The sequence below is a fragment of the Tursiops truncatus genome, chromosome 10 (assembly GCF_011762595.2).
Source record: "Tursiops truncatus isolate mTurTru1 chromosome 10, mTurTru1.mat.Y, whole genome shotgun sequence".
NCBI classification, from domain to species: domain Eukaryota; kingdom Metazoa; phylum Chordata; class Mammalia; order Artiodactyla; family Delphinidae; genus Tursiops; species Tursiops truncatus.
The window spans coordinates 67,900,204-67,919,645 of record NC_047043.1 but is presented as its reverse complement, the minus strand read 5'-3'; the positions used below and the strand labels follow the sequence as shown (position 1 = coordinate 67,919,645).

General features: G+C 50.5%; 1 protein-coding gene across 1 annotated transcript in view; it reads right to left on the bottom strand.

The window, feature by feature from the left end:
• CACNA1D (calcium voltage-gated channel subunit alpha1 D) overlaps positions 1-19,442 on the bottom strand; it is a 292,715-nt gene that overhangs the window by 20,637 nt on the left and 252,636 nt on the right. Inside the window, exons 23-30 of the mRNA XM_073787812.1 lie at positions 17,704-17,769; positions 15,936-16,027; positions 14,900-15,059; positions 14,200-14,327; positions 13,965-14,061; positions 10,458-10,560; positions 10,022-10,123; positions 5,093-5,223 (exon numbers count right to left, since the gene is read on the bottom strand). Of these exons, the coding sequence (XP_073643913.1) occupies positions 5,093-5,223; positions 10,022-10,123; positions 10,458-10,560; positions 13,965-14,061; positions 14,200-14,327; positions 14,900-15,059; positions 15,936-16,027; positions 17,704-17,769 (879 nt within the window). The remainder of the gene's footprint in view (positions 1-5,092; positions 5,224-10,021; positions 10,124-10,457; positions 10,561-13,964; positions 14,062-14,199; positions 14,328-14,899; positions 15,060-15,935; positions 16,028-17,703; positions 17,770-19,442) is intronic.

The window sequence follows — 19,442 nt, the reverse complement described above, 5'->3', positions numbered from 1 at the left end:
TGTAGTCTTAATAATAAGCAAGTATACGTTCAAAGTGCTTTACAATCACTTAGCTATTCCTCACAACAGCCCTGTGAGGTAGGTCGACATTATTACCCCCATTTTACAGATGGGGAAACTGAGGCACAGAGAGGTTAAGTGTCTTGCCCAAGGTCACACAGCAAGTGAACGCTGGAACTGGGACTAGAACCCAGGTTCCCTGACTCCCAGTGTCCTTGAAACTGGACCACACTGCTTCCAAAGAGGCATCCCCAGACTGGCTTTGAATTAAAGACGGACAATGTCGGATGAGGTTTGGGTGTGGTGGTATTTCCCGCGGACGCGTTAAGATGGAACCTGAGGTGTCGCCTGGGTTGGTTTGGGCATGCAGGTGTATGTGTTAGTTTAAATGGGGGTGTCTGAGCTTCCTGTCCTGTCCACATCTCCCTTCATCCTGCACTGGTCACTGCAGAGAGTGGAGCTGGATGGTCAGGAGGTCATGATGGACTGGCATATATAAAAGGAATTTTGTCAGCCCAGTGCCAAGGGGCCTGCCAGTCTTTGGTAGTTCAGGTAAACTAGGGATGCAGGACTTTGGAACGGAGTCAGCTGCCCACCTTACGCAGGTCTGCTTAATCTTTTTATGAATTTTTTTTTTTTTTTTTTTTTTTACTGGCCAGCATCAGGAAGTTGTGTTCATTTCATTTCTCTGTGGGGCGGCTGCCCCCCTCCTTTGCTCTCTCTCACTCTTTCCCTTTCTCTGAGTCTCTGCTTGGAAGGGAAAACTGTTAAGCCTTGCTCATTCCCTTTCATGAAAAGGAGCCACCGAGCAGCGTCCGTGACAGGAGACCACGGCTCCGCAGTTGAGCCACGGCCCTGCTTCCACCTTCCGGAGGAGTGCTTTGCTTGGAAGGGGTCTCTCTGGGGCCTCGGGTTTGCTTTTTCCTGCATTTCTCCCGAAATGCTGTTTCAGTAGAAATAAGCCCACTTGAGGCTTTTCCCTTTCAAGGCCTTAGCCACAAACGCCTTCCGACTAACGAGCGTGGTGCTGTAGCTCAGGCAGAAAATTCTAAAGCATCCGTTCAAGCATCTGAAACAAATGAATCAGCCAGTGAAATCTCATCTGTTAGCATCTGTTCTTCTCTTAGATTAAAAAAGAAAAAAAAAAAAGCCTTTTTATGGCTTTAGATGGAATCATGCTTTTAAAAAAAAGACAAAAAAATCTTGCTAATTTTTAGACTGAGGTGACCAGATAACAGGTGTGGGATACTCTACAGGTTCAATGTCTGTGGAGTATCCCATTTTCCTCTATCTTTATGCCCGAGCCTCTCCGAGGGGGCCACATCGGGGACTGAGAGCCATTTGATTCCGTTCCACCACCCACATTTCTACTGGGCCACCTACACCACCACCTGCCAGCTGGGGCTCAGGCTTTCACATTATAAAACCTAACCACCTAATTCTTTGCAAGCCGGAAATGACGGTCTCCTCCTTAAACCCAACTTCCAAACAGGTAAGAAAAAAAGAAAAGAAACGAAAAGCAAAATCTATCCCTCTCAAGTCCTCCTGTCCTGAAGATGGGCAGGCTCCCATCTGGGATGAGTGGGCAACAGTCTCCCCTCAGTCCACCGGAGTGTCTTTTGCAAAAAGGAAATCCTCGAACGTTGAAAGAAAAAGAAATGAACAAAACTTTCCCCACTCTGGGATCTTTTTTCTTTTTCTAATCCGTGAAATACTGGACTAATGAGTGTCTGTATATTGCATTCCTCATCTGGAAGATCTGATGAGGCATTACCATTTGCTGGGAAGGGGACAGAGTTTTCGTGGCTGCAGAGCTGTGTTCCTTTATTTACTTGCTCCTTGTGGAAATTTGCAGGTCACTGGGATGCAGCAACAATGGATGAAGAGCAAAGGCTGAGTCAAACTAAAGTGAATATGGCATGTAGGGGATGAGTGAGAGGAAAAAAAAAAAAAAGCCTGATGCAGCTTCTCTCTGATTCCCTCTGGAGAGGGGCTGGAGAGAAGGCTGGCTTTAATGATGAAGATGGATGGGCGGATGGAAACTGCACACTCATTCAGACCACAGAGGCCAGAGGACACCAGGTGCCAAGCTCCTTCCCACACGTGGATCCAGGAGGTCCTCAAGCCACCCCCCTTCATGTAGAAGGGGCCCTGCAGTTGGTCTGAACAGAGGAAGACCAGATGGAGCCCACAGAGCTGATAACCAGAGTGCATCTGTGCGCCCTCCGAAACCATTCCAATGCGGGGGCGGGGGACAGAGAACGTGGACCAGCTCTGATCCTGCTCAGACAGACTGCACCCTACGCCGCACAAGCACGCACTGGCCTACGTCTTGACTCCTGTGCTCACCTGACACCCACACTCCATTTTTCATTAGTAATTGGGCTTTCAGCCTCCTGGCGCCCCCGGCACAGGGAGGAGCAGCTCATCCCACTTCTCGACAGGCCGCGCCCACCTTGGGGGAGCTTTCTCGAGGATCTGTGTACTCATCCTAGTGCCACGGTTGATCCATTTCTCCTCCCACCGCCATCTGACTCCGCTTCCCTAACTGCCACATCGTCACGTGATATTTCCTCAATGCAGAAAGGAAGCGCCTCGTCGTGCTAATTAAATGAAGAGTGACAAATCACATCTGAAGCCCTTTCTAGAGCACAGGAAACCAAACACGTAATGAGAGCTATCCTTCAAGGAAACAAAAATTTTCTGCTTTTAATGTTTGCTGCAGAATCGAATGCATTTTCAGAACGTATCTGTCAAGATTATGAACACAACTTAATTTCCTAGGCTGGGTGCTCAACATAAATTATAGTCACAGCCTCGACTCCCAATGGAACCGTGTGGAAGTGTGTTGCTATTGGCATCTAACCGGAGATATTTTAATTTCACCAAGGAAAGGAAACTTTCTGTAAACAACGAAATGAAAAAATGTCCAGGGGAAAAACATGATCGTGACACAATGTAACAGTCTTTTTAACCCATGATGTATACACGTAGCTTCAGCATCGTTTGAACTTTCAACTTAAAGACTCAGTGAAACCCACCCATGAAATGTGATTATCAATTACGTAGCCATGTGTTGTTGTTCAGGTTTTTAAAACTTCCAAACACTATATCCAGCCACCAGAGCAAGCCCTGAAGCCATCTAATTGGGAAGCCTTGGGGGTTCAGCAAAGGTATAACCCTGTATCCAGATGGTCATCATATATGCCTTCCGCAGAAAACAGAAGGCTCTCAGCGCAGCGCTACCTTGGTTACCGTGAATTACGACACAGCCATCCACGAAAGAGTATGTTTCCCCCTCCAGAAAAGTCATCAAGCCCCAAGAGCTAGAACCTGAGAACAGCAAGCAGTTCCCTACAAGGAGGGGGATCACGACACTCTGGAATTCGGCCCCTAGTCCTCCAGGCCCAGCGCTGCTTTAGGGAAAAGCCTGCAGAAACATGATCATCTCTCCCTGCCCTTGCACCCAGTTTGGCCACACCGCCCTCTAGAACGTATGGACCAGACCTGCTCAAAGTTTGCAAACACGTCTTTTCAGTTTGCTTCTCTCTAAGGCTACTTGTGAGCTGTGATCAGGAGAAGGGCTGTCACTTTCGTAAACTGGATGGGTCAGAGGTGAAAGCTTTACTCAAATTCTGCAGGCTGAGATGGCAATCAGCTATTCAAGCCTGTGATTCACTGAACTCCCTTTAGGAGATGTGACCAGAGGAAGAAAAATCAGAAATTGTCTTTGGTCAGATTCAGCATCCATCCTTCCCCACCCCACCCCCAGCGCTGTCTGGGCAGAGCCCAGGTTGCATCATGAATCAACAGGTCACTGTCACACAAGGTCATCTCCTAACCCGCCACATGCACACACCCCGCCCTCCTTCCTTCACGCATTCATTGTCATTCATGTTCATTCTCTCTCAGGGAGATCACAGACAAGCCTTCACTTTGGTAATTACCATCACTGAGAACACAAGACAATGCAGGGCATTTTCCCCCAGAAAAAAAGCAAAAGACTCTTCCATGTTGAACCTTACCCATACCAACAAGGCCCAGTTTAAGACAAATGGTGATAACAGGGACATAAAAGGAAAACGTTATCTTATGCATAATCCGGACAGCAGAGATGACAGGGCTTTTGATCAATCTGGACAGTTGTTTCTGACAGCTTGCCAACCTCCGGAGTTCCACTTTTGTAGTCCTTGGCATCTTTTCCTCATTCCTTCTCCACTCTGCTTTCTCAGTCACAGCACTCACAGACTTCCCTTCCTAGCCCCTCTCCGTGCGGGTCTCCACTGGGACTCCCTTTCCCCACACACCTGCTTCCCACCAGGGCTTTGGGCTTACCTAGGATTCTACACCCTGGAATGCATGGACCCTAGTTAGAACCAGAGGTTCCTGAAACCACATCCCCCCTCCGGGTGCCTGGGCGGGGCCCGGGCGGGTGACGGGACCAGAGGCTGGCTGGGTCGAGAGAGAACAGCATTTGCACAGCAAGCCTCACGGCCATCAGGAGACGACACGCAGAGACAGACACACCGCACGCACACACACATGCGCATACACACTCACACACACACGCACACACGCACACATGCACTAGGAGGTGATGGATGTTACTGAGATGGACCGAAAACCAACAAGCAGTGGGGTAAGAAACAAACAGAAACAAAACAAAGCACTTGCGTTCAGATGGAAAGCTGTTTCGTGGGCGGCTAGGGCCCGAGCCCGAGGCTGGGGGAAGGTGGGTGCCTGCTCGGAGGACGCTGCCTTTGGAGAAGCCCTGGGGGAGATAAGGCACGAGGGCAGCTCTGGCTCCCCTCCCGCCAGGGATGTGCCTCGGCCACTGTCCTGGAGGCCCTGCCCCGCGGGGCCGGGCCACAGTGGACGCGGACGCAGGGGCACGCCAGAGAAAGCAGGGAGGGGGAGGTACTTACCTGGTGGCCCAGAAATGGCTAGTCCACATTTGGGGGAGTGTGCAGTATCTCAGTTTAAACAAAATCCTGGTGGTACTGCTCAACCATGAATAGTCAGCTCTCTAGTATTTCAAATAAGCTCGTAAAATCGTTAGTGAAAAAGAGAAAAAGACAAAACAACAATTCACCTGTAGGGCAATTGTGCTGCTCTTCGCGGGGTATTTTCCCACCAGTCCTTGTTCTTTCCGTTTCTTGAATTTCCTAAAGTAGTCCTGTATCAGGAAAGTGGCATAGAACTTCCCCACGGTTACCTCATCATCTAAACGGAGAGACCAGACAGAGCTCTCCCGAATCAGCATATTTCCAGCAACAGCCTTAACACTCACTTCTGGCTGGGGCTGGGGGAAGGGCAAGACGGGGCACGAGGCACTGAGCTCTCGCTTAGGACACTGGGAGACTAAATCTAGCGAAAAGCAAGGTTGTGCAAAGCAGTTAAGGCTCAAAATCAGAGTCAGTTAAATAAACTGATGCTCAAAATTGCAGAAAATAATACACTTGTCATGAGTTTAATAGAGCAGCATATTAGTAACACTATGAAGTGCCGTCTTGGTTACTGATTCAAAATAAAAATTACAAAACAAAGACAGGCTTCATGGGTCATATTTTCACCCCTGCGCATAGGGATTTGCATGTGTAATTACCACGAACACCCAGGACAATTAACCATCCAAATCCCAATGCCTGGAGATAAAGATAGAGACCTCAGAAAGGTGACAGACAGGCTTGGAAGGAGAGGACATTTCTGAAAAGTGACTGCAGACCCAGATTTACATGTGCCCCCTTAATTCTCTGCCAATAGCCTCCACATGTCATTCCTTGGTTTGTAATTCAGAACTGCTTGTTTTTGATACTGCAAGTGACAGCTCCAACTAACCTCAAAGTTGAGCCGACTTATTTCTACTTTGTTCAGAAACAACCCCATCGTGTGTGGCTGGGGAGCTGGAACTCTGCCGAGCGTGATTGAAGGTGATGCATGAGGCAGAATAGGGGCTCTGGCTGTCTCCTGGGAAACCACCCTGGCAGTGGCTGTGTGCCCGGGGGTCTCCACAAGGCCTGCTCACCCCCACATCTGTCCAGGGCCCCCGGGGGCTACTGACCATGGTTCGCAGAGGCTGGGAGGAGGAACGGCTGCTGCCCTCAGGCTTCAGCACAGCTACACTTGTGGCCAGGCTGCCCTCGCAACTTACGTGCCATCTTGGGTAAGGGGCTCGGCCTCTCTGGGCTTGCGTTCTCACCCGTAAACAGGCCTAAGCCTCTCGGAGGAGGAGCTGTGAGGATTATGGGAGAAGAGGCCCGCAGAGCACTCTGGGTGGTCCTAAGTGCCAGGGGGCGGGGGATGGTGAGCCAGCAGAGTCACCGTTATTTTACAAGCTGCCAACAGTGGCATCCACTGAAATGGATCATAGAGCATGACGGGGCGGGGGACACTGGGACCCTCCTGGGTGGGGTGCATTCTGTGGCCATGAGGGGGGTATCCCTGTCTGGACACTGCCGGGCCATTCTGGGCTTCCCACGGCCCCCAACTTCCTTGTCAGAAGCTACTCAGTGTTACTGTGTGAGAAGACGCCTGGCGGTGGTCAGCCTTGAGAAGTGTATTGCATTCCTTCTAAACCCAAGCCCGGCAAGTCTGGGAACGGTGTAGGGGCCACCAAAGTGAACCTAGGGCTTTGGGTAGATGAGAAACCAGGTCCCTCATCAGTCTCGGGCTGGTCCAAATGGTCTAACAACGCACTGTCCAGAGGCAGGAAGGCGAGAGGGGAGTGGACAGAGGTTCCATGACTTGCCCCAGGCCAGGTGAGTTGGGATGTGGGACCCCTGGGCCTGGGCTCTCCTTCTTTACCCCACCACCTCCCTGCTCCACCACAAGGGCCACCTGCTCCTTTGGGGCCGCCTCTCCCAGAGTACAAGTCTACCTCCCCACCGGGCTACATGCCGGAGGTGGACCGACTGCGGCCTGAGAATCCCAGGGGCAGCCAGCCTCTGCCGGCCAGGGTTTCCAGTCTTCTCTGCGGGCTCCCACGAAAAACACTGGCTGTACTCACAGAAGGCCCACCTCATCCCATGCTGGGATGCTTCCAGCAAAAGCAGGCCTAACCTTTCTCTCCCTTCCACCTGGATGGTGCTAGCCTAGAGGGGCCAAGGGGGCTCCTGTGGGAGGGTCTTGGCTCTCCCTGGCCCAGAACCTGGGGGGCGGCGTACTCAGTGAAGAGGGCAGATCAGGTTTCTGCCCGAGGGGCAGCTCCAGGGCAGAGGTGCCCACCTAGGGCCCTACAGGGCAGGCCTCTCAAGGGTCACTTGGCCTTTTGCACTGAGATGCTGAGCTATTGAAACTGGGCCCAGGAAGAGTCTTAAGAACAGGAAAAGTCAAAGCTACAGCAGGTCAGAAAAGGAAGGAAGAGGAGTGAGTGCAGTGAGGCCGTCTGGGCTCAGGACTGCAGAGAGCGACGGGGTCGGCTCTGAGCGCTTCTCGGGGCAAAAGGGCCCAAGATCCAGGTCCGGGGCGAAGGCCCAAAGACAAAGAAGCGCCCCTGGGAGGAGGAGGGACTTCTGAAGGAGGGAGGAAGATCCGCGCAACGGCAGGAGACTCTAGAGCGGAGGTGAGAACACGAGCAAGGGCCAGATGGGAAATGAGACAGCTCAGCACGGAGAGAGCAGAGAGGCTGTCACCGCGGCCAAAGGCGCCGCGAGAGCCCGGAATTCCGGCCTGGGTTCCAGGCTCATTCCCGAGTATCGCCTCATCAAGCTCGTGATGACCTTGGCGGGGAGCGGGGCTCACATCACCCCTGTGCTGGCAAAGCCTTCTAAGGTGGGCACCTACTCTGCTCTGTCACCAGGGCTGTAAGAGGCCCCCGAGCGACCCACGTTGACCAGTCACAGGTGCAGGGCTGGCCTGGCTCAGTTTTCTGCCCTCTGACCAGGTTACAGTGGGCGGGACACCGAGCCCCTCGGCCGTGGGAGCTACCCGTCCGCCGGCCCAGAGGGTCGTAAATATGCTCTCCTTTTCTAAGTGCTCCACGGTGTGGGAAAGGCTGGGACCCAGTGGTCCACTGGAAGGTAAAAGAGGAAAAACAAAGAAGCAAGGGGTGAATGCAGATGCTACAACCCTGCGCAGCAACTCAACCAGAGTCTGTCCACCGAAGCCTGAAGTTACCACCTATGGAAGTTCGGTGACGAGAGCACTTATTTGAGATTCAACCTGGATAAGCTCCAGCACATCCACAACCCATGCCATGGAACTTCTGGAGTTTTCCAGCCCTTATTGAGGCACTGTTTTTGTCCCAGGTTTCTCAGTGGTCTTACTGCCATTTTGGAAGAGATTAACCCTTGTCATCCTAACCCCCCAATCCATGCTAAGAAATAACAGAGAGAAAACCGGGGCCTGCTATTGGACCAAGAAAGCAGAAGACTACGTAGCCTTCGTGAGAAGGCCAGTAGGGCTAAGAGCTGATCAGCTTTTCCAAGGAAGGGAGCCAAATTCTGGACTTTTCTTGTGGTGAAATGAAAAGAAAGGAAGTTTCACAGTGATGCGAATGACTCTCTCCAGGCGAGCCTTGCCAGGATGGGCGCTGATGTGAGAGAGACTGGGCTGTAATGAGGCTGGCGTTTCAAGAGAGACGGGAGGTGCGCGTGCCATTGAGGCCGGACCCCCTGGACAGGTGGGGCCCGCTACTCTGAGGCATGCATCTGCATCGTGAGAAACATGTAGGGGAATACAACTGGCAAGAGATAACTCCGATTCCATGCCACCACCCTAAAACAGAATTGCTTCAGAATATTCTGAAAGACTGAGACTTGAAAGGAATGGAGGCTGCAGGAAAAGCTCAAGCACATTGTTACACGATTGGAAAAAGCAACTCGTCTCAGCCATGCGAGCACCTGGGTGTGCAGCTAAAAAGAAAAGAACGAAAACCAAAGGGTCGTTTTAAGCGTGCAGCATCCGTTCTCCTGTGGAGAGCCAGGGTTCTCTCTCTAGGCGGGAGTTTTCATTTCGGTTTTGTTCTTTCAGTGTTTTGTTTTGCACAGTAGCCCTTTATCGTTTCTTTGTGGGCCATCTTTCCCAGCTTTGAGCCGGTGGCCCTGCCAGCTCTGGGCGGCTCCCTCCAGCCACAAAAAGCTCTGGATTCATGCCGGGGAGCGGAGCTGGCCAGCATGCTGCTCTCTCTGCCCCCGAGAGCCAGAGGTTGTCACCTTCTCAAAAGGAGAGGCCACCATCCTGGCTCAGCTTCTGGACCTGAGCCAGCCCAGTCTGGCGGCCGCAGGAGCAGGGACACTATAAGATTTCAGTTGGTTACAAAACACACCAAACACTCCTAACGTGCCCAGGGCTAGGGGGTAAAGTGCAGGCATGTTGGCACCGAGCAAACGGATCCTGCACCTTTAAAACTCGAAAATAAAAGTCAAAACACAATCATCTCCACTTGTAAGTCCATGTATACTTAGACAAAAATGGAAATACAGTATCTGTATTATATATATATATATGTATTATATATATATATATATATATATAAAAATCTGAGAAAAGTTTAGTCAGTTATTTTATGATAGCAAAAGGAAATAAGCATGCCTGTTAGTTCCGTCTCTAAATTCTAAACAAAGGGATGTTTTTGGTAATTATGGGAGCAGATCCAGTCTTAAGAACATTTCAAAAACACCATTTTCTGAAAGCTTTTTTTTTGTGTGAGAAGTTTTCAACAGTATGTTGAAGGATATAGGAAAACTAGTTTTAAACACTTCATTTGGGGCAAAAAAAAATACAGGCTTTTGGTTTTGAGGCAGCAAGCTTGTTCTCCTAACATTAATCCCTCCACCCACAAGAGAACCCCGGCTTCAACCATATGGGTCTTGATATCCTTCTCACTGAAGCCTCTCCTTTGTCTGCAGTGGTCTTCACGTTACCCCAAATCATTACACCAATGGCTGAAGGGCCTTTAGCTGTTGGCCTCAGTGCTCTGGCTGGTACCTTAAGCATTCTGCAAACACGCTGGGCTTCCTAGAGACTAGCATTGAAACCAATGTGCTGGTCAAGAACTACTTAGGAAAAAAATTGCACTGACCACCAGCTGGAGGGACAACTTGGTCAAGCAGTTTCATGCTGGTTTTCTTCCAGATTTTCTTGATCACAGCTCGGAGTTCTTCATTAGCTTGTTCTAGGTTCCCTGAATTCAAAAAGCAAGAGGGGGGAACAAGCCTTGTTTCTTTTGCCCAGCAATGCCTCTCTGTTCTCACCGGGGCTGCTGGTGGCCCGACTCACCTCTCAACCTTCCAGGATAAGGTGAAGCACGGAGGGAGGGGAGAAGGGTTGAGGGAAGCAGGTCCAGCCAGTGGGGCCAGCACAGATGTTCTCATTTCACATACCGCCCCATCCCCTGGGCGGGGGTGTGTCCCCTCCCTGCCCCGCCTTTGACAAGAAGAGGCCCAGATAGGAATCAAGGTGGGATACGGCCTCCCCTTCCTCTTCTCCCACCTGTCCTGCTTCCACGGAGGGCTCACCTTCCGTCTTGATTTTAAGAGCCGTTCGGACCAAAGCAAACAGAGTTGCATTAAACATGACTGTCCCGTCACTGTTGAGCGGCATGTTCATGGCAACTAGTCTCTGTAAACAGAAAGAAAAGTCCCTTAATAGAACGCAAACGAATGATGACAGCTGCAGCCCTTTTCCTCGTTTGTTCTCTGTTTATCCCTCATCTCCTTTCTAATCAACCCTCGATTCAACTCAACAGCCATTCAGGGGGGCATCTAGTATCTGAGGAGATCCGAGCTGACGAAGATCAAAGCTCGAGTCATGAAGCGCAAACGCGGGCCCTCAGAAGATGCATTCTGTTTGTTTTTTAGACTCCCTACTGTCCATGCATTCCTCTCCCGTTCTCATTAACCGGCTCTCCCTGTGTCTTGGGGTCAGGCCTCCATTCTGGGCACATCCTTAAGGCTGTTTGGGGTTAAAGTGATGTACCAGGTATGATGAGCCAGGCACAGAGCCTGGGACAAAGGTCCTCAACCAACAGGGTCGATTACTTTTCCTATCACCGGGAGTGTCCTTCAAGGACCCTGCCCTGGTGAGACCACTGTGGAGTGTTTTGTACAAGTCCACGCGGTTCTACGAGTCCAGTGTTTGGTCTTTCAGAGCTGGATCCCCACATCCTGCTTCTCTTTTCTCTCTCTTCGCCCCTTTAACACCACCACTGAGAGTTGGAGAGGACCTGGGTGAGTGAAACTCTCTGTGGCCCCAGTTGCTGCAGATGCCATGCCCACAGCAAAGGGCTGTGCAAGGGTTAAAGGAGCTCACAGACACTTAAGACTCCAGCCAGGTGCCTGGCACGTGGTAAGTGCTAAATAAGTGGTACTTAGAACTTCTAACGGTTTCAAATTTCTTACTTTTGGCTGACAAGGTGTCCCAAGAGAAAGATTTTAAAACACTTTTCCTCCTCCCTATTAATGGACAGGAGTCTTGTGTACACATGATTCATCCCACCTAAATTCCTAGTCCTAGGAGAGCCTGCACAGTCACTTGCTTTTCCTGGCAAGTTCCTGAATCAGCAAAATGGACTACTTTGTGCCTGAAGGACACGTAGATCCTTTACATAAAAGGGTCTGGAAATGCAAACACAAAATAACAGCCATGAGCCAGAACCCATCTTGTTCTTGGAAACAGAAAAGAGGCTGATACTGGGAAATCTATGGGAAAAAAGTCAACATCTGTGGCTTATTCTCTGCCTACATCCAGAGTCCAGGATGAGGAGAAGCAAAGACTCGGCAAGGACCCCAGGGACTTGCCAACTGGACTTCCAGCCCAGGGGACAATGAGTTTTGGCTCGGATTTCTCTGAAAGCCTGAAATACACTGTGGACTCCACTCTTCACTGTGGGTTCTGTCTAGAGCTAGCCCAGCATCCCTTTGGGGGTAGGGTGAACCCCTGACCCCGAATCCCCTCATATCTGTGGGAAGAGGGGACCAGTTGTTGCACAGACTGGCTGGATTTCTATAGGGCAGAGTTTCAACAGGCAAATCTTGCATTGCTCCTTTAAAAAGGGGGATCCTTTTCTATTGCTACAGCTGACTCAAGGTGGTTCAATGCGAGTTCTATGAAAGGAAAACAAATCTCAATGAGAGCTCGCAGAGAGCATGGTCTGATGTGAAAACTTCAGGAATGGGGTGAGATGGTGACAGGGATAGAGTAGGATAATTAAATAGATAGCTTAAAAATCCCACTACAGGGGGACTTCCCTGGTGGTCCAGTGGTTACGAATCTGCTTTCCAATACAGGGGACGTGGGTTTGATCCCTGGTCGGGTAACCAACATCCCACATGCAACGGGCCAACTAAGCCCGTGCGCTGCAACTACTGAGCCCGTGCGTTCTGGAGCCTGTGCACCGCAACTACTGAGCCCACGTGCCACAACTAGAGAAGCCCACACGCTGCAATGAAGAGCCCACACACCACAACGAAAGATCCCACATGCCACAATGAAGACCCGATGCAACCAAATAAATTCATCACAAAAAAATCCCACTAGGGGATTCAAGTCAGAAAGGGAATTCTAAGGGACTTTGGGAGACTGTTTAAACAGTGGGAGACAACTCAAGAAAAGCATCCAGTAACCAAGCAACAATCTACATATGTAGTTAAAGTACAAGACAATAGATATGAGATCTGAATCTTGTTATATGAAGTCAGGGAATTAATGGTCCTTGAAGAGTTACATGCCTGTGTGTAGCCAAGACAGGAATATAGATGAGAGGGGAAAGAAACCAGGTGAAAGGGGACATGATACCAAAACCTGAGATGAACTACCATGCTCCAGTATACGTTACCACCCTTTTGCTAATATACACATCATGTAAAGAGTGCCATGGCAGTCCTGGTTAGACCATCAAGGGTTAAAAGAGGAACTAAGGATACCAGCCTTGACGTCTAGCCAAAAATGAGGAAGAAGGTGATCTTCTCCCCTACCCCATTTTTCTCTGATTATAAAAATGTAGCCCTCTTTGTTCTCGGGGCTGCGCTCCCTTGCCTGCCCGCTTGTATCTCTCACAAGCATCCTATGCTAAGAAACTCACTCTTTGCCGGCCTCATGCTGAATTCTTTCTGCATCGAGACAAAAGAACCTGAGTTTCAGTAAGTCCTGACACCAGGTGAGTGGTTTGAACTAAGAGACAGTGGGTTCAAGTCCCCTCCTAAGTCAGGAGTTGTGGGTTCAAGTCTCCATCTGAGGTGCGGACGGGTTCGAGTCCCATCCGAGGAGGAGTGCGGTTTCAGCAGGAGATCTGAATCCATCCCCGAGACGCCACCGCCGGATGCACACGAGGGGCACGTCACTGTGTGCACCATCACGCAAATTAGGAAACGTCCGGGCCACCAAGTCCTCTCCACTCTACTCCCTAAGTAGATCCCTAAGCCATCCCCGCCTCTCCATGCCCGCTTCCTTCTGGCTCTCGGTACTTCACAGTGAGATAATGCAACAGCTCTCCTGGGTGTTCTCCTGTCCCTAGTTCACTTCTCCATTGCCAAGAGTCAACTTTCTAGAATGGAGGTCTCCTCCTGTTTCTTCCATGGGACTCAGCATAGCACAGAAGGCTCCTCGCAGCTACACTCAGATTGGGCCTGAGGCCTTCTGCCACCTCCTCTTGCGTTCCAGCCACACCGACTCTCCATTCTCTTGCCTCCACGTCTGGGCTCCCTGGGCTCCCTTTCTGCGATGCCCTTCCCCCTGTGACAAACTCCTACTTCTCTCCTGCTGGACCTGATGCAAATGTCACCATCCCCTCCTTCTATCCAGTGACAAATTACACAATTCCCTTCCTGTTCTTATTGTTGGCTGACAGGGTGACCTAAGAGTTACACAGCTGAGAACGCCTCAAGGACAGCAACCACATGTCATTCACCTCGGCATCTCCAGTGCCTGACAGCAGGCTCCACAGAACATCACTTAGTAAGGGTTTGTTGACTAAAGCAGGGAGTTCCTGCAAGAGAGGCCGTCAGGGACGCCAACAGGACACTTACCTTGCAGGCTACCCTGTGTGGACACAATTTCCCAAACCCCAGGGGGGGCTGGATGCGGCGGAGCAGAGTGACCACGTCCAGGTGCTTGATTCTTCCCCTGGAGACAAAGTACGGCATGAGGTGCAGGGCAGCACCAGCAGGCCGGGGCTTTTGGTCCATCCCACCTTCCACAGGAAAGCACACCCAACATCCAGAAACAGCCCACACAAGCCAGATGGAATTCTCTTCAACCTACTTTGCCTCGGGGTCATATTCGGACCATATTCTTTTGAATTCGTCTAAATGGTGAGGCCCCAGAATAGACCAGTCCCGGGTCAGATAATCGAAATTGTCCATGATGACAGCCACAAACAGGTTGATGATCTGTAAAAGCCAATCAAGAGGGCGTTTCAGCTGTAGTGGGATGAGCTGGGTTCAACCCTAGTGAGTGCTTCCTAATTGTAGGGGTCACAAGACATTTGGACCCATTTCTCCTAGAGAGGCTGAAAATCTTTCATTCTGGAGAACGTTTAAGAAAATGGCAGACTTCTAGCTTTCCAAAATGGTTTGGGTATAGGCCCAGGGGAGGGCAGGGGGAATGTACTGCCTGACCTTTTGAAACACACTGCCGTGTTATATTCTGCCACCAAATGACTCACTCTCGTAAGTCACTACTATGTGCAGTGGCTTTGAGATTTTTTATTATAAAGGAACCAGCAGCCCTAAGAAGCTGGGATGGTGAAGCCTGTTAGCGAGCACCCAGCCCCTGCTCACACCAAAGGCGACAGTAACACAGGCCTCGCTCAGCAAAACCTCGACGGCCCAGTGGAGTCTAGACTGCTCGTCAGCATAAAATACCCCACAGCTATTTGACGGGGCAACGTCACTGGTCTGAATCCCAAAGGCTACATGAAGATGTGTCCATTGGCGGTAGGGCGGCTATTCTGATCACTTACCAGAAATGCGCAGAGCATGTAAAAACTGATGAAATAAACAATGGCGAAGTTGCTCCCGCAGGTGTACTCCTCCCCGGGGTTGTAATCGGACTCGGGGTCACAGAGCTTTCCCGGGAGGCAGGCCAGCATGATTTCCTGCCAGGCCTCCCCCGTCGCACACCTTTTTTAGATCAAGCAAAGAAACAAAGAAGGCATTTGAGGCTTAGATCTTTAAGAAATTTTAAGAAAAAAAATTTTTTTTAATTAGACCAAAACCTAAGTACTTTGGGGGGAAAGCCAGTTTGATTTAGTGAAAATTTCTACTTATTTTATTTTCAAATGCAACTTACATCAGTAAGGGAGGCCCTGTTGCAACTCCCTTTGACTTGTATCAGTCACTTGATAAAAGCACATCAATTCTTTTTGTATAAAGGGATGTTTGTTTTGTGGCCTTCTCTCCTTTAAACACTTCCGTTACAATTTTTAAACGGTTATTATTTTTAATGACCTAACATCTGACAACTCGATTAGATCCCCATTTGATTCTGTTGAAAGCAAAGAACTGGAAACTAAACTTACAAAGAACTTGCTCTCCAGTCATTAGGACTTGCTTGTATGGTTTCTAGAAAGTTCTCTCACTTTAAGGCGCTTTGTTTACAAAGCTATTCAATGGAGTTAAAAACAATCCCATAAAGTTTGAAACTGCACATCTCAGGATGCTCCCCACTGACTGTGCAAAAGGCCCCTACATTCCTGCTAAATTTTCATTTTCCCGGTTGCTCGAGCACATGCGCCCATGTGTGAGCACACACCCCACACCTTCTCAGCGGCTCAGGAGACCTACTCACTCCCAAGTGGAAAACCTTAAGCCAATCACGATGGGAATGGCCAAAAGCCTGCAAAATTCCTCTGTGACTAAAATGCTGCCGTGTCTGTTTAATAGTACAAAACCAACAGATACAAAAGGCCACCATGACCAAATGCTTTAAGAACCCGGGTCCTCTGCTGCTCTGGAGCCCAGAACCAGAGAGACTTGCTCCGGGCTGGACTCAGTCACCTGAAGAGCAGCAGTACGGCCTGCGGAAAGGTCTGGAAATTGTTGTTCCTGTTGATCTGGTTGTTATCTCTCATGGCAACTTTCCCAAACATCTAGAGAGAGAAATTATTAGGGGAAAAAAAGAAAAGATTTTGTCATACCGAAAAAAAAAAAAAAGAAAAAAACACACCCCTCCCTATGTGAATTTAGAACTCAAGTTTGGTCAATACCCAGAGTCCCTGGAACTTTATTCATCCCACTAAGATACGCTGGGCTCGGTGCTAACCGCTGGGCACATTCTCAGCTCAAGGAGCTCCTAGCCTGGGGAAGGGATGCGAAAAGTAACCAGACCGGCAGCCTCTTCAGATGGGAGCTGGGCTGGTCCAGCCCGACGGGGAAGCACAGCTCACAGGATCCCTGAGGCTGGGGCTGGGGTCAGGGAAGGCCTCCAGGGAGAGTGAGGTTAAGGCCCAGAACTGAAGGGGAAGGAGAAGCCAGTCAGGTGACAAGGAGGCTGAAGAATGCTCCAGGCAGAGGGAGCACGACCTGCAAAGGAGCAGGGGCGACGTGGCCCGGGTACTCCAGGAAATGAAAAGAACGTGAGTGTGACGAACAGCCCAAGGACCAGGCTGCAGACAAGCCTGGATGGGGGGCCGGTGGGCCATGGGAAGGAGGGTTGGCTTTGCCTTAAGGGCCAGGGGAAGTTAGTAAATTCTTCACTCGTGAGGAATACAGAAGCAGACTGGCATTTTCGAAGACCCTGATGGCCGGTAAAGACTCTTGAGTGAACACAGGGGTGGTGTGCGAGATGCGGTTTCCAGTTCTCTGCGGCCACTTAAGTTTTATATGAGGACGTTATGGCATAAAAGACCCTTTGGGGCCCATGGCGTCACAAGCTGCTAAATTACAGGGGCTCGAGCACACGGCCTCTTTGTTCAAAACCCCTGGTAAAAGTCCTAGTCACTTGCAAATGCTTCTCTGCCTTCAGAATAAAAAAGCACGTACCACCATTTCTCTGCTGCGGGAATACTTGACCTCTTTTTCACTCACAGCCCCTCCTTACCTGAAAGGCTGCACCTGAACCAGCAGAGAGCGTGGCAGAGGGACCCCGGGGAGGTCCAGGGCCACAGGGTCCTCCACCTCCCTCTCCTCCAGGGGCCTCTGCCCCCTACCCGCCCACTCTGCGCTAGGGCTCAGCTGTTAGGGAAGCTCCTCTGCCCCCTTCCCCACCTCAGGAGGAGCTGGGGAGCGTCCCACAGCCCCTCAGCCAGGACCAGGCCACAGAAGAGCCTGGTTTCACGCTTCTTTTTAGAGGGGCGCTTCTGAGGCAAGATAATGGCTCCAGTTCAGCCCCAGCATCTAGAAATAGTTTGTAATGCTTTCAGATGATACAGACTTTTGTATCACTCATATCTTCTTAGCAACTTTGATGCAGAAAATAGGACAATTATGGCTTTTTTCAGTACAGCATTTGCTGTTGCTACAATCAACGATGGGTTTTCTCAATCAGTTGGCTCCCCTCAGACCCAGATTGGGGGTGGGGAGTGCCCTAAACCCAGCTTCCTCTGACCTATTCCAACCTCCGCATGCCCTTCTGAGCCCGGCTCTCGCTGGCTCAGGCTCTCTCCTGCAGGGCCACGTCTTTTTCATCTTTACAGCTCTTCAGCAGCCAAGGCGACCGGCTGAAAACTCATGACCTGTCTGTCCAGTCCACCTGGCCAAGGTACAGCCTGCCACAGATCTGGGGCGACGTAGCAACGGGACCCGGGGGAGAGGTGCTGGAGCGTACCTGCATGCCGATAACCGCGTAGATGAAGAACAGCATGGCGATGAGAAGGGCGACATACGGGAGCGCCTGGAAGAGAAGCAGCGCTTGGCTCAGCGCGAACATCCCGTCCCCCCGGATGGCTTGGGGGCAGACTGAAGGCCCGCATGGGGCACACGCTCTATTCTTTTCCATGTTATATTGTAAGGACATCAATAGTGAGGAAGAGCTTTTTAAACCCCAGCCCGGCAGCCCGGCTTCAGCCCTGAGGACAGCAGCCCATGCACACCTCGGGTTATGAAGCTGCAGGCAGGACGTGCTTTCCACAGTTGTTAACAGTGCGTCCTAATCCTAAACAGTGTCGCTCTCAGAAACGACTGTAATTGATGAAACAATTCCAGCGTGCTAGACAATTAGATGGCTTCTGCTTTCTTTTGTGGGCGCGTTTGGGGTGAGGGCAAGGGGCTCTTTCGCAAAGGAACATCTTTATGCAAAATCACCTTGCATCTGCTTAAGTACTTCCTTACGGTGAAGCCTTAGGAGTGGAATTATTGGGTCAGAGGGGAAGAACCACTTTCTGGCTGTGGCTGTAGAAAGCAAGACACCTTTCTTAAAATGCACTCTTTCCGAAAGAACCGCAGAGCTGGGGGCTGGGCCAGGGAAGAAAAGGAGCTAGCTGTGTGGTCACCAAGCCTGGGCTCTCCTTAGGAACATCAAATATAAGCACATGTGTCGGGTCAGACCACCGTTTTTTTTTCGTTTGTTTGTTTTAAATTTATTCAATTTTTGGCTGCATTGTGTCTTCGTTGCTGCGCACGGGCTTTCTCTAGTTGCGGCGAGCAGGGGCTCCTCTTCGTTGCGGTGCACTGGCTTCTCATTGCGGTGGCTTCTCTTGTTGCGGAGCATGGGCTCTAAGTGGGCGGGCCTCAGTGGCTCTAGAACGCAGGCACAGCAGCTGTGGCGCAAGGGCCTAGTTGCTCCATGGCATGCGGGGTCTTCCCAGACCAGGACTCCAACCCGCATCCCCTGCAATGGCAGGCGGATTCCAACCACTGCGCCACCAGGGAAGCCCACCACTGGTCTTTTAATCCAAGGCTCCTCAACTGCTGTCTCCCTCATCTCAGGTGACAGAAGATGTCTGTGTGCTTGGCACGCCTCCAAGGAGTGCCCATATTGTTAAACTTAAGGCCAAGCGCACATGCATAAAGCCTCCGCTTGCTCTCCTATCTGAGAAAGGTCATCAGAAAGCCAGGGGCTAAAAAACCTTCCGACGTGTGCCAGCTCTGGATCTGTGACTGCCAGCTTGGCCCAGTGCAGTAGCACCATCCTGACAACTGGACTGGTTAACAGAGTCCCACAGGGTTAGTTTCAGGCTGTCCTTGCCACAGCAGTGTGCGTTTTCTCCCTAGATGAGCAAATGTTTAAGAATTCTGCTGGCACAGTTTCTCAGTTTTTATGGACATGAATGGTCACGTATGGTCATGTCTCTGTGACATGAATTCATCTTACAGTGACCAAAACTTTTTTTAAAAAGTTTAATGTAACAATGACATTATTGCATGAACCATTCTATTTTTATAGCAGTTCATTCACAAATGTTGGTACTTTGTATTAATAACAACCGTCTAGGATTTAATCCCTTTCCAGGACCGAGGCTCACCTGCTCGAGGCCCCCCACCCGCCCTGCCTCTCTCAGAGCTGCATCCCGGCTCCTCCTATAGTCCCATTGTCCCCAACAGGACTTGCGATTTTCCTTCTTGAGT